Below are 13882 nucleotides of genomic sequence, written 5' to 3' on the forward strand. Positions count from 1 at the left end.
AATGTCTTGGAAAGAGTCTCCTTGTGCACTTGGGAATGGATTATGTGCAGTCTGTCACTTCAGCTGGACCAAGGCTCGGACTTCTAAATCAAGCCACAGCATGTAGCCCATCTGTACTAGTTAGGCCAGCACTTGCACAATCCCTGGCAATAATCAGCATAGCATATGGATGTTGTTGGGTGGACAAGCCTGTATGCTTGCTTGTTTGTTTGTAGGAAAGTGGCATAATTTAAATGTAAACAGTTTATTTGACAATGAAATTCCACATACAAGAAGAATGCAGACCCCTTATGTATTCCGACAGTTAATAAACACAAGGCTTCTCTGACTGCTTAACTTTTTTTTCTTAGAGTGGACGTGACAAGTATGAGCCCACCGCCACATCAGAACATGGTGCCAAGAAGAAAAAGGGGAAGAAGGAGAGGGATATGGACGAACTGAAAAAGGAAGTTTCAATGGTAAGAGCATGAAGAAAGGGCAGGGCTGGCTCTTTAGCAACATGCACTGGCTTGAAAACACTTCTCTGGAAGCAGAGTGGTTGGAAGCTGCTGAGTTGTCAAGTGTAGTGACGGAAGTTTCTGACCCTCCCTCTCCTGGTCTCTTCAGTAATCTCTTCGGACTTTTAGCTTCTCAGGCCAATTTTCCAAGGTGTTCAAGCACCTAGAGAAAATCTGGCTCTATATTGGTGTGTCCAAAAAGTACCTGGCCTGGTTTAGGTCCTGCCCTAATGTATTTCTAGAGCAAGTGCTACCCCATTTGTGTCAGTGCAATCACTCTACTGTTTGGAAGCCATCACTCACTAAAAAATGTAGTTTGCCTGATTTCACTTAGAGCCATGGCCTACTCTGATAGTGGTATGCATTAAGCTATAGTTTTTAGCTCTAGCTACCATCTTGTTTTGTGCATTTAGACCAGGGGTTTTCAACTTTCATAGGCTTGAGGCACCTCTCCATAACTTCTGTCAACTGAGCAGCAAACTGATATCTATATTAGAGTGCTTACCTCCTCTCACAGGTGGGCAGTGGGGATGTGGGGAACAGCCAGACAGGGAAAACCTGAGCCTGGCCTTATCTGCTTATCTCTTCACTTTTCCTGTGCCACTCTTCAAAGGATCTCATGACACCCCAGGGTGCCCTGGCATTCTATCAGAGAATCAGTGATCTAGACTTTATCTGGTACATCTCGCCTCACAAATCATTTTGAGGAGGAATCAGTTCAACTAGTGAATTATACATAAGTTTTTCTGCATGTTCTGGTTTAGATCTCATTTGCCTTGGCATTTAGGACAGTTACAAGATTCCTTTTTATGTTAGCAAGGGAAGGTTGGAGTGCTTAACAAATTGTCTTTACACCTCTTCCTTTCACCCACCCAAAGAAACTTCTCTGGGATTCAGACTAGAATTGTAGGCAACACTGAAGAGCAGCTTATGTTCGTTAGTTGTCATGTTCCTCCCAGCATATAGTAGAGAAGCCTAACATTAAGCTGGTGTGAAGCTAAAAGGGAAGAGCTACGTGGTCAGGTTACCACTTGGATAGCTCCTCAACTCTAACTTGCCTTCCTTGCAATGAGATTGTCTGTCCTAGGAAGTGATTGCCAAGGGACTGGAAAGTAGAAAGTTGTTACCCTCTGCTCCCCACTTATTCAGGTACTGTTTTCCCCCTCTAATCACACTTTTCTCTGCCCTTCAGGATGATCACAAACTCAGCCTTGATGAACTTCACCGCAAATATGGAACAGACTTGAGTCGGGTAGGTAGATTTTGATGTTTCCTCCCTTCTGGGTGTAGAAGGAGCAGCTTCAGCCTCACCAGCCTGTCTGCTATGAAGATAGGCCAGGCGGTGTGGAGGATTAGCCTCAGATTCTTAATCTTCACTGTTTCAGTTAAATTTTGCAGCCATTGGGAGAGTTGTTGGACTGGCAGTAGATTTCACTGATACTTCTCTCTTCTTCCACTGTTTCCTGGCTTAAATGCTCTAATGACTTTGCTAAAAGGAAAAAAAAAAGTTGGTATTTGCTTATCTAAGTCTCAGGTATTCCAAGCTCAGGTTGATTCTTAATTTTTGCATTAGGAACTCGTACAATAAGACTATTTGTTTGTGTTCTATAGCAGATGTTCTTGTGTAGGAGTCCTCTGCCATAAGTTAATTTATGGCCCAAGATTAAATGACAGCCAATGGCAATTTAAAAAAGAGAAGATGTCACATTTTTAAATAAAAATGCTTAAAAACCATAAATAATTTGATCAGCTCTTGGAATACGGAAGTACCATGGTTGTTTCTCACCTGGTTGGCATAATTAGTTGTTGACAACTGTTTGGGGGTTTTTTTGGTGGGAGGGCAGGGGTTGTATCATAGTTGTATGTAGCACCAAGTTCTCTCTCTTCTGGGGTTTAGGAGCAACTTAAATTGAGCAACTTAATTCTCTTGTCAAATCTTGACTACTTGAAATTCAGAACTTTTCAGGAGACTAAAATCAGACTATTATCTCTTCTTGTTATCTTCATCTTTTTGCTTCTGCTATATGTTGAGGGAGATACTTTACTGTGGACCATTTGTGTCATGCCTTTGGTGCTGAAGGCCTGTCTTTTTGAATTCCTGGCCCCTTTGTATCTTCTCACCATCTGTTACTTTCACATGTGAAATAGAGATGGAAGTCATATATATCATGCAAAACTTAGAGCTAAGGACCTACCAAATTCATGATTTTGCAATTTTTGTGGAAACTGAGAATTTGGCAGGTTGCCTGTGGGGGAAAAAGCCCAGTCCTGCAAAAAAGCAGGAAAATGGCCGGCAAGGTGGGGAAAAGGGAGTGGGGATCTGGAAACAGAGGGAGGAAGGCCTGGCATCCTGAAGCATGGGAGAGAGAGGGAAGGGGAAGTTTTTCACAGCGGAGCATGGCAGGGCCCCCATCATGTCTGTGGTTGAGGGGTCCCAGAAGTCCCATCTGCACCAGAGATTGGCAGGTGTGGAGGGCCCTGCTGTGCTCTGCCATGAAAATGGAGCCTGGTGCTGTGCTGGAACTACAGAAATATGGAGGCAGCCACCACAAATTAGGTAGGTCCGTACGTATAGTATCTTGGTAAAGGCTGAACAAATGCCCGCTACTTTCCCATTGACACTAACTCAGTCCCCTTGAGATCGGTGAAGCTGGGAAGCAAAGTAGATGAGACCCTTTTTCAAGTAGGACAGGAATGAACTGCAAATGGTTTCCCAGTTCCTTCCTTTTTCCTCTATACCTGTAAACTGTGTCTATGAGGAAGCTTTATGGTGTGATTGTTACGGCTGTTAAGTATCTGACCTACGTGTTTCCTCCTGTGTTTTAGGGTCTGACACCTGCTCGTGCTGCTGAGATTTTGGCTCGAGATGGCCCAAACAGCCTCACACCTCCACCCACCACTCCTGAATGGGTAAAGTTCTGCCGGCAGCTCTTTGGAGGATTCTCCCTCTTACTGTGGATTGGAGCTGTTCTTTGTTTCTTGGCTTATGGTATCAGAGCTGCCATGGAGGAGGAGGCAGATAATGATAACGTGAGTAGCCAGTGTGCATATACTACTGCGGGAGGCTCATCTGAATTGCACTAGACATGCTGTTTTGTCTTGAGTTTAAACTTTCAGTCCAGGAACTCTTCCCGCAAATGTAGGTTTTGCTCAAACTGATCCCTTTTCTTCTATTATTGTATGCCTTGAAAAGCTCAGTTCAGCCCACCAAAGATCCTTCCCATTAATGGAAGTAACTGTTGTTTCCTTGAATGTTAATTAAATCTTGGCTGATTTATGCCTGTTGATTTGTGCAAAAACTGCAAGCAGCTGTGCTCTAATGGTGGTATTAAATATAATGCATGTAGTTGAAGAATGCCATGACACATTTTCATTCCATTCTTGCTTCTTGCAGTTGTACTTGGGTATCGTGTTGGCTGCTGTTGTCATCATAACTGGCTGCTTCTCCTACTATCAAGAAGCAAAGAGTTCTAAGATCATGGAGTCTTTCAAGAACATGGTACCTCAGGTATGGAATGTCTTACTTCCCTGCATTCTGGCCAGTTTAAATTTTGGTGTTTGGCTGTATAATACGTGACTGGATTTCCATATGTTAAAAACAGAAGTTTCCTTGTTCCTCTGACCTTATGATAGCCTTGCTAATATACACTGGCTGTGGTCTTTACTGAGCACCTCTACCATCCAGCAGAACACTTCTGCAGCTGGTTCTCTATTTGGCTTGGTTATAAAGCACTTTTTAAACTTAGCTCTTGTAGAGAATAAAAATCCCATATCACATCTGACAACCGTGGAGTCATCATGGCAACAGGAGCTATAATTTCAGGAAGAGCAAGCCAGTAGGGTTTTTTTTTTCCAATCCCATGCCCATCTAAATGCATACCTTTTGACCATTTGCACAGCAATTTAAAAATATTCCCTGCGTTCTCTTTCTTATTATTAGGCGTGTTGTTGTTGTTATAAAAATCTGTTTTAAAGCAGTGTACCTCTTGACTACTTTGCAGCAAGCCCTTGTGATCAGAAATGGTGAAAAGCTAAGCATAAATGCTGAAGGCGTTGTAGTTGGAGATCTAGTGGAAGTGAAAGGGGGAGACCGAATTCCAGCTGACCTTCGCATCGTATCCGCTCATGGCTGTAAGGTGGGTGCATCAAAGTGTCTGGGATCTCATGTTCTACTTATGGAAGTCATGTTTCTAATTGACTGCATAGAATATCTTTTCATTATTTTTTAAGTAGTGGTATAGAAGTGCCCTAGAATTCTAGTGTTTTTTCACTCTTAATTTCCACTTATAAGTGTAACTGTGATCTTCCCTGTGCAGGTAGACAACTCTTCACTCACTGGTGAATCAGAACCACAGACCAGGTCTCCAGACTTCACCAATGAGAACCCACTGGAGACCCGGAACATTGCTTTCTTCTCCACTAACTGTGTGGAAGGTATGTGATGTTCACATTCTCTCAAATGTAACACTGGGAATTAGAACACTTAATCAGGAAACTTGAATAGCAACAGTAAACATGTATGTGGTTCTCTGCTCCACACCCAAACAAGAGTAGGATATTAGCTCCTAGAAAGGCTGTATCTAGTAAAAAGTCATACTATGCAGTAATTTAGTAGGGAAAGTTTAAAGCTGCTCTGGTATCTTTCTTATTTCTCCTAAATGATGTACTTCTGTTCCTTTAATTTGGATTAAAGAAAGCATCATATCTGCTCGTGGCTGTCAGAAAGTGTCTGGGATCTGAAGTCCTACTTATGGAAGTCATTTTTCTTTTTAAACAGGAAAAATAGGATCCCTGGTGATGGACAGCCCTACCCCTGTAGAAATCCCTTCACTGGGGCTGGGTTATAGTTTCGTAGTTGGTAGGGTCATAAGGGACGTGAGCAGATCATCAAGTCCGACCCCCTGCCGTGGGAGGAAAGAGTATGGAGGTCAAACAACCCCGGCAAGGTGTTCATCTAGTCTCTTCTTAAAGACCCCCAGGGTAAGAGCCAGCACCACTTCTCTTGGAAGTTGATTCCAGATCCTAGGCACCCTGACACTGAAGTACAGGTTAGCAATCCATAGGTAGAGCCCTTGATGTGGATAGGGACAAAAACGGGAATTGTGGTCTGATGGCCTCACACTTCTCACTCCACAGTCAAACACCCATACAGAGACTTGGAATGGATTCTTCCAGCCTGCTGGAGCTGAAAGTTCTCTTGAGTCTGGCCTCAGCAAGTACTGTATTGCAGCTTGTCTCTCTCCTCCAGGCACTGCCCGTGGTGTTGTCATTAACACTGGAGATCGCACTGTGATGGGCCGCATTGCCAGTCTGGCCTCTGGACTGGAAGGGGGGAAAACCCCCATTGCAACTGAGATTGAGCACTTTATTCACATCATCACCGGAGTGGCTGTGTTCCTGGGCATCTCCTTCTCCATCCTATCGCTGATTCTTGAGTACACATGGCTGGAAGCTGTCATTTTCCTCATTGGCATCATTGTAGCCAATGTCCCTGAAGGTCTGCTTGCTACTGTCACGGTAAGCTCTTGGGGAAAGGCACTTAATATCAGCTACACTTAATACTCTTCTAGGAAACCACACTACTGGATGTTCGAAGACATGGCCCTTCCCAGTTCAGTTCAGGATATCCTAATTGTAGAGTAGTATCCTAGGTCAAAGTGGCTCTGGCCAGAAGCTGATGCCTGTCTCTTGGATGAACAGCATGTTTCTGTCTAGCATCCACTTATCTAGATAGTGGGTAACCCAGGTGCTGAGTTTAGCACAATTTTCAGGCTGTTTGGCAATACAAGTCAGTCCTAATTTGCCAAATAATATTTAAAAATTGGCACAAGTGTATTCACCAATAGGGACCTACCATCTTTAGCTGAAGGGAACAAAAAGAAGTCCATCAGTTTACTCCCTAACGTGCTGGAAAGCAGGAGACGTTTGGTATATGGCTAGTAATCTTACTGCCTCCAGCAGTTTTTTAGAATGAAAGGCACATGCTCCTGACTTTTTTTTTTGGCCTTTTGGCTGTGTTTGAATTGCTGGGAGGGAAGCATTAGGCCTTACATTCCTGGGTCTTTTCTTTCTTGTTTTGTTTTTAAACCATCTGAAATGTCACCCAGTTCTTTAAAAATCTCTTGCCCTTGAGTCATGGTTTTACTGTATGGAGTGTCACTCTTTCTGGGCCCAGTGATACTTTGAGAATAATTTATGAAAGAGGAAATACGTACCATCTCCATTTAATACGGCTATAAATCAATGAGTCTCCCAGCTGCCTAGTTAATGGAAGGGGTGAATGCTGTTTCTGGGGAAACAAAATGACAGGAATCTTCTGATACTTGGGCACTGTAGAACCCACTTGGTACACAAGCATTTATCTCATCCCACCTCTCCTCCTCCCCCAGGTGTGCCTGACACTAACAGCCAAGCGGATGGCTCGTAAGAATTGTTTGGTAAAGAACTTGGAAGCTGTGGAAACCCTGGGCTCTACGTCCACCATCTGCTCAGACAAGACTGGCACCCTGACTCAGAACCGCATGACAGTTGCCCACATGTGGTTTGACAATCAGATCCATGAGGCTGACACTACAGAGAACCAGAGTGGTAAGAAATTTCACTTGGTACTTAATCTCTGACTGAAAATGTATAGCTTCTTGGAAAGACCCCTCCTCTTGTTAACTCGCAAATTTTGTTACCTCTAACTAGCCAGAAGGACTCTTTGCATCCCAGTTTGCAGACTATTAAAAGTTTTGGGGGGGGTTTGTAGACTTCTTGGTAGATAAGAGTTCCAAGCTAATTTGTATGGACCTTCTACATGCCCCCTGCTTCAAGCTATGCTTCTAATAAAATGTTAGGCCAGTGAGCATTGGAAAGATTACTGACTATACTTGTACTAAGTTTTAGATTGATCCATGACCTTGATAAGATGTGGGTATTTTGCCAGGACGTATCAGTCTTGCAAGTAAGATCTTAGGGCACCTTTACATGTGCCCCAAGGTGCAGGGTGGAGGGGGTGCACTCTAATTAAAGCAGCTCTTGGGAGCCACTTCTTAATTAAAGCACCCACAGCGTCTCATGCTTCAGCATCCTGTGCTTCAAAATGGCAGCAGGGGTGCTTTAACTAAAGCACATTTGACACTTTAGTTAAAGTGCCCCTGCTGCCATTATGAAGCATGGGGAAGCTGAATACACACAACGCCTAGGCCAGTGAGCACACTCGATTAATTGAGTCTGCTCCAATGCGTGCTGATTAGCACGTGTCAGAGCAGGTGTCTGTCGTGTGTAGGTGCTCTTAGTGTTTTGCAGATACATTACACAATAGCTTTAAAATCCACTTTCTGAAGGCACCACTTTCCAGAGTTGCAAAATATATACACTTAGCACTCTATTTGCTCATGAACTGTGAGTAGGGCTATGGCTTTGTCATATAAATTGACTTTGAAGAAACCTTTGTGATGCCTCCTGTCACTCGGACTACATTTGGTCATGGGAGATGCAGTTCCACCAGGGGTGTTGGGCTGTAGAAAAGAATGGGGACATCCACCCTCTAGACTATAACTCCTGGGAACAGTGTAGCCCAATAGGTAAGCATGCAGCCCAGCAGGGAAAGGTTACTGCTTAGCTCTTGCAAGCTTGCTTTAACTTATGAATATGGTGCTTTTATTTTTGTTGTTGTTGTTTTTCTGCCATGAAATCTTAATTACCAGGCCAAAATTGTAGACTTCACTGTGAGAGCCAGAACATATGTAGCTAGTAATTTGTTCGGTTGAGACAGCAGAACTTAGCAGACTAAGCAGAAAGTCTCCTTCAGTTCACCAGTGTCAGTTCTGATTCTACCCCTGCTGGATATTCAGAGAGCATTTCACAAAGAGCGATGTGGAAGACTGCCTTTCCCCAGGCCTGAATCACACTTGTCCAAACCAGTTCTGAGAGCAGCTTGGTCTGGCTCACACTAGTACTTCAGCTACTTAACACCAGTGCAAAGCTATAAATGCAAGGCATTATTTGGAAGCACTTGAATTCCAACGATCAGCCTGATTATAGTAGATATAAACCAGCATTTGTTCCTGAAAGAAATCTTCCCAGCTTATCAGTCAAATGTTTCCTTCTCAACTAGCAGTTGGCTGCTTAACAGCTTTTTGCATAGTCCTTCCCTCTCAGGGAAAGCATGTTAGATTTGTATCTTTTGAAGCTGTTCCACAGTCTGCATGGGGTAGATGCCTTAAGCGTCATTCTTCAGAAATAACTATTAGATCTATTTTTCATGCAACTGGGTAAAGGGAGAGCAGTGGTAAATCTAGGAAGGGAACCTACAGAGAGGAGTCCTCTGTCTGATCTGTGGAAGGAGGAGTTGTATGTCTTACTAAATTGCTTACCTTGGTCAGTCTGACCTACCAAAAACAACTAGCTTTGAATAGAATCTAGATGATCCTGGCCTGTTTTTGCACTTGGTTACACTTTCTCAGGCCTTTCAGTGCTTATGCTTTGCTCCCTGGATTTGTCAGCTCATGCCTAGTTTCAGCCTAGAAGCAGTGGAGTCAGCCCAGAACTCCAGGAGGACCAAAGTGAGCTTTCCCACATTGAGGTCAAAAAGGTTCAAGACTTTGCATCTGAGTTTAACATAGCCTTTTAATGGACTAATTTGGCAATTTCTTTCCCCTCCCCCTGTTTTCAGGTGCCTCCTTTGACAAGAGTTCTCCCACCTGGAGCGCACTGTCCAGAATTGCAGGTCTTTGTAACCGTGCTGTGTTCCAAGCAAACCAAGAAAACGTACCTATTCTCAAGGTGAGTCTGGCAAAAGCATTAGTCTGCTGATAGCCATTTCTTTTAGGACTTGATGGATACAATTCTAGTGTCCCTGGTTTCTTTGGAGGAGAGGGCCAACTTCATCTGCACCCACAAAGGAAACCTTGGGGAGACCTGTGTTTCAGGCAGAGAGGTAGTTCTGGAAGGGGGTTGATGCATGGCTCTAGCATCAACTTCTCTGCCTTCAACCAGTTAGAACACAGGTGGACCATGTCAGGGGTTTGAAATATGCTAGAGGAAGCATATTTGGGCGGCTTGGTGGATTCTGGAATAATGAGGAGATCCCAAACAACCTCAGAGACACCATGATTGTGACAGTCTGACTAGAAACTACAGAGATATTGCCTTGCTCTCCACCACAGGCAAGATCATTGCAAGAACCCTTACAGTGTGGGTTTAGGGCATCAAGAGGCACAACTGACATGATCTTCATAGCTTGCCAGCTGCAGAAGAAATGCCAGGAATAACATACGTCTCTCTATATATGGCCTTGTTTGACCTCATGAAAGCTTTCAACTGTCAGCTGAAAAGTGTTGTGGAGGATCCTTCTGAAGTATGGATGCCCATCAAAATCTGTCACCATTCTCTGCCTGCTCCATGACTGTATGCAAGCTTTCAGTAATGGATCCATCACAGATCCCTTTGATGTTAAAAACAGGAGTTGAGAGAGGCTGTGTCTCATCGCTCCAACATTCTTCTCAATATTCCTTGCTGCAATGCTACATCTGACTACCAACAATCTTCCAGCCAGAGTGGAGCTAAGCTACCAAATGGATGGTAAGCTGTTTAATGTAAGCTGACTTTGAGCCAAAAGCAAGATCACTCCAACCTCAATCAATGAGCTCCAGTACACTGATGATACCATAGTGTGTGCTTAGTTGGAAGCAGATCTTCAGGCGATCATTGACATCTTTACCAAGGCATACAAGAAAATGGGACTGGTGTTTTAACATTCAGAAGACTAGGGTCCTCTATCAACAAGCTCTTAATGAGCAGTCCCCAGCTCCGGTAATTTAGATCTACGGTGAGGGTCTGGAAAACGTTGAGTATTTCCTGTACCTCAGAAGCCATCTCTTGCAGAGAGAAGTACCATCAACACTGCCTGCAGAAGATCCTTTGAATCCAGTGGGAAGACAGACGCAACAACGTTGGCATCCTCCTGCAAGCAAATGCCGGGAGTATTGAGGTGACGATCATTTGTTGGCCTGGCCCTGTCATTCGATTGTCCTACTGCCGATTCTCAAAAGAAGCTTTATTCTTCCTACTCAGCCAAGGCATATGCTCGAGAGAAGGGTGGAGACAGTGCTTCAGGGACATCCTCAAGGCCAGCTTAAAAAAATACAGCATCCTTGTCAGCTCATGAGAGACTGTCGCCCAGGACTGCCCCAAATGGAGGGAGAGTCTGCAGCAGGGATCCTCGGTACTTTTGAAACCTCACAACAACAACAACAACAACAACAGGAGATGGAAAAGTTGGAGGAGCTTAAACCATGTGTAGCAGACCAAATCAAGAATCCAGTGCCGCCCACCCCACATGGAAACACATGTCCAAGCTGCAGTAGAGCCTGTCAATAGGCCTCAGTCATCGTCAGGCATACATTCATCTTCGACTGTGAGGGATTGCTGGAAAGAAGAGCGTGCCTAATCCTCCATCAAGCCATTAATTCCGCATGGAGAAGAATGTAGTGGGTGTTGCATGCTAAGTTGCAAGCAAGCCTTGGGCTGAAATTACTGTTAACAACTAAATAGCTGCATAGTAGATCAATAGTTCTCCTTGTATCCAGGTTCTTTATGTAACAGGTGTTAGGCTTGTTGTTTGGTGATCCACTCTGACCATGTAGTGATGAGAGTGGCAGAAGAATTGTGCAGAATCTTGACTATTTTCCCATTGCAGCCTTGTGACTAATCCATGTCCTCATTGTAAAGCCAGTCATTTACCATCAAAACTTGGGAGCTAACAAGTATTTTTTTCTTCCTGCTTCTTGCAGCTTTAGAAGCCATCAGATTTCTCTGATGTATTACCTGCATGCCACAGAACATTGTTAGGTTGTAACAGTCCCCGCATTGTAGGAGAGAGATTTCTATTTCTGACTTCGCTTAGAAAACCAGTGTTCTCTCAGTTTGTAAGGCCCGTCTCTCCTTCTCCTCAAATGCAGTATTTGTGGCCAGTGCTGGATATTGAATTAGTTATCCATCATTTCTCTGCTGTCCAGAGCAGCTTCATGTTGAAGCTGGGCTGTGTCCAAGACGAATAGGCCTTGTTTTGTATAAGCTCTCATGGGCTTAATCTGTGAAATTTTACTCTTTTTTTAACAGAGAGCAGTTGCAGGTGATGCCTCTGAATCTGCACTTTTAAAATGTATTGAACTGTGCTGTGGTTCAGTCAAGGAAATGAGGGGAAGGAACCCCAAGGTAGCTGAAATTCCATTCAACTCCACCAACAAATACCAGGTAAGTGCACAGCCTCTTTTGGGAAGAGGATCATTTCCTTGCCTGACGTTACTGATTAGAGTAGCACAGAGAAGATGTCTTGGGTCATTTCTCACTGCACTACAGTAGGATTGCATAAGACTTTATTATGATTTGAGGTGTTTCTGATACAATCTTGGCTTATGTAGGTTGTGTGAAGGGAGTCTCAGTAAGGCTGAGCCCAGGGACTGGATGAATTGGAAATATGACCTTAAAGAGAGAGTGCATTCAGTTCTTCATGCCCCACCCACCTGAGCAGAAGGGGTTTAGATCCCATGTGTCATGTGGAAGGCTGAGTGGGCATTAGGCACTTGGTGTGGCTAAGTGGGAAACTGTTCCAGGTTTGGTGCTTTTAGACAGAAGGGCTGAGGCTTCCTTGTTTTCAAAGCATCTAAGACTGTAATCTGTCCTTCTTCCTCCACCCAGCTCTCTATTCACAAGAATGCTAATGCCTCTGAGTCCTGCCACCTCCTGGTGATGAAGGGTGCACCTGAACGGATTCTGGACCGCTGCAGCTCCATTTTGATCCATGGGAAGGAGCAGCCCCTGGATGAGGAGATCAGAGACTCTTTTCAAAATGCCTACCTCGAATTGGGAGGCCTCGGGGAGAGGGTACTGGGTAAGGAAGAGCAGCGTGCCACCAGTGATTGGGCCTTCAGATGTGGTGCTGCGGAAGCAGTGTAGGGGTCATGGGCATTTCTGGCAATGCAAGTCTGCATGCAACTCGTGAGGACAGTTCAGCATTGGCTAGGGGGAGCTACCACATTCGGCATGAAAGCGCAACCCATATGGATGCTGGCTGGTTTCATTCTTCCCCAGCAGCCCAGTCACTTGAACCAAAATGAAACCATGTGTGCTAGATCATGTGCTGTTCATGAGCTGCTTTATATGAGATGTGTTCCATTTCCTGATGCTGTGGAGCACTCAAGCACCTGATACTGACACCTAGATAGTGGTCTCAAAAAAGTAGAGCATGGCTGCTGCTGAGTATCTCTGAATAACATTGACAGAACTCAGCCTTACAAAGACCTGCCATCATTAACACATTGAGAGCGCTGCCTGCACTCAGCCCTAGTGACACCAGCTTCATGTCATGCAAGAATGAAACAAGCATTGGTTTTGCTCTGTTGCAGGTTTTTGTCATTTAGCTCTGCCAGACGACCAGTTCCCTGAAGGCTTCCAGTTTGACACCGATGATATGAATTTTCCTGTTGAAAAGCTCTGCTTCGTTGGGTTAATGTCCATGATTGACCCACCCCGTGCTGCTGTGCCAGATGCTGTTGGCAAATGCAGAAGTGCTGGAATCAAGGTAGCTTTTCTTGTGCTTCAGGGAAGCTTACACACACAGGTTGGAGAAGTGTAACTAAAGAGGTGTAGAGGGTGCTCTTGTGTTGCTGTTACACCTAGGGTGACTCCAGGAGCTTTTATTTTATCTGGAAAAGTACAAGAGAAGCCAAAGCAAGTTCCTCTCAACAGTACACTGGTTTATAGGGATATTATCAGTCGGGCAACATTACCAAGAGCAGCTACATACAGCAGCAAATACACAGACATACTCACTACCAAGTAGTGAGGACACAGGCCCCTCAGATGGTTTGAGGCAAGCTCCAGACTCCCACCCCTGTGTCTATGGGATGAAGTTTTATACAGCTCAAGTTCAAATTTCTGTATTCAGACCCATTTGTCTGAGAGAACGATCTCTTGGCCAATTGATTCCGAATCAGGGAAACTTGAGCCATGACCTGTGACCATTGTTCTTTCCTGGGGTTTTCTTATCATTGGGTTTGATCGCTGGCCTATGCATTTCAGCTTCCTTGATACTGTCCCTCAGCATCCACATTCTCTCACATGCCAGTCATCGTGATTCAGATTGACCTGCTTTTGGGATCAGAGTATCTGTGAGCAGGAATGTAATGGCAGGGCCAACACAGCAGGAAGGGGGGGGGGGAGGAAGCAGGATCCCTGCTCATGAGATTGTGCATGTGAAACACTAAAGGAACACCAAAATGTTATGTGGATTATGGAAAGCTTAAAAAGGAAACTTGAGAGAGAGATTATAGAGTTCTGCAGAATAAGCACCAAGGTATTTGTCTCGGCAGTTTCTTTAAATGTCATCTGTTCACGGT

At 44.4% G+C, this 13882-nt stretch overlaps 1 protein-coding gene across 1 annotated transcript in view; it reads left to right on the forward strand.

Annotated features, from left to right (window-relative positions):
* Nucleotides 1-332: 332 nt before the first annotated feature.
* Nucleotides 333-13882, forward strand: part of ATP1A1 (ATPase Na+/K+ transporting subunit alpha 1) — a 30048-nt gene continuing 16498 nt past the window's right edge. Inside the window, exons 1-12 of the mRNA XM_019526774.1 lie at nt 333-458; nt 1690-1749; nt 3324-3527; nt 3892-4005; nt 4499-4633; nt 4814-4931; nt 5746-6014; nt 6887-7085; nt 9157-9266; nt 11604-11738; nt 12183-12375; nt 12890-13065. Coding sequence (XP_019382319.1) covers nt 429-458; nt 1690-1749; nt 3324-3527; nt 3892-4005; nt 4499-4633; nt 4814-4931; nt 5746-6014; nt 6887-7085; nt 9157-9266; nt 11604-11738; nt 12183-12375; nt 12890-13065 — 1743 coding nt within the window. The 5' untranslated portion in view covers nt 333-428. The remainder of the gene's footprint in view (nt 459-1689; nt 1750-3323; nt 3528-3891; nt 4006-4498; nt 4634-4813; nt 4932-5745; nt 6015-6886; nt 7086-9156; nt 9267-11603; nt 11739-12182; nt 12376-12889; nt 13066-13882) is intronic.

Source organism: Gavialis gangeticus, unplaced genomic scaffold (genome assembly GCF_001723915.1).
Source record: "Gavialis gangeticus isolate Ggan-Ray unplaced genomic scaffold, GavGan_comp1, whole genome shotgun sequence".
In the NCBI taxonomy this organism is placed as follows: domain Eukaryota; kingdom Metazoa; phylum Chordata; order Crocodylia; family Gavialidae; genus Gavialis; species Gavialis gangeticus.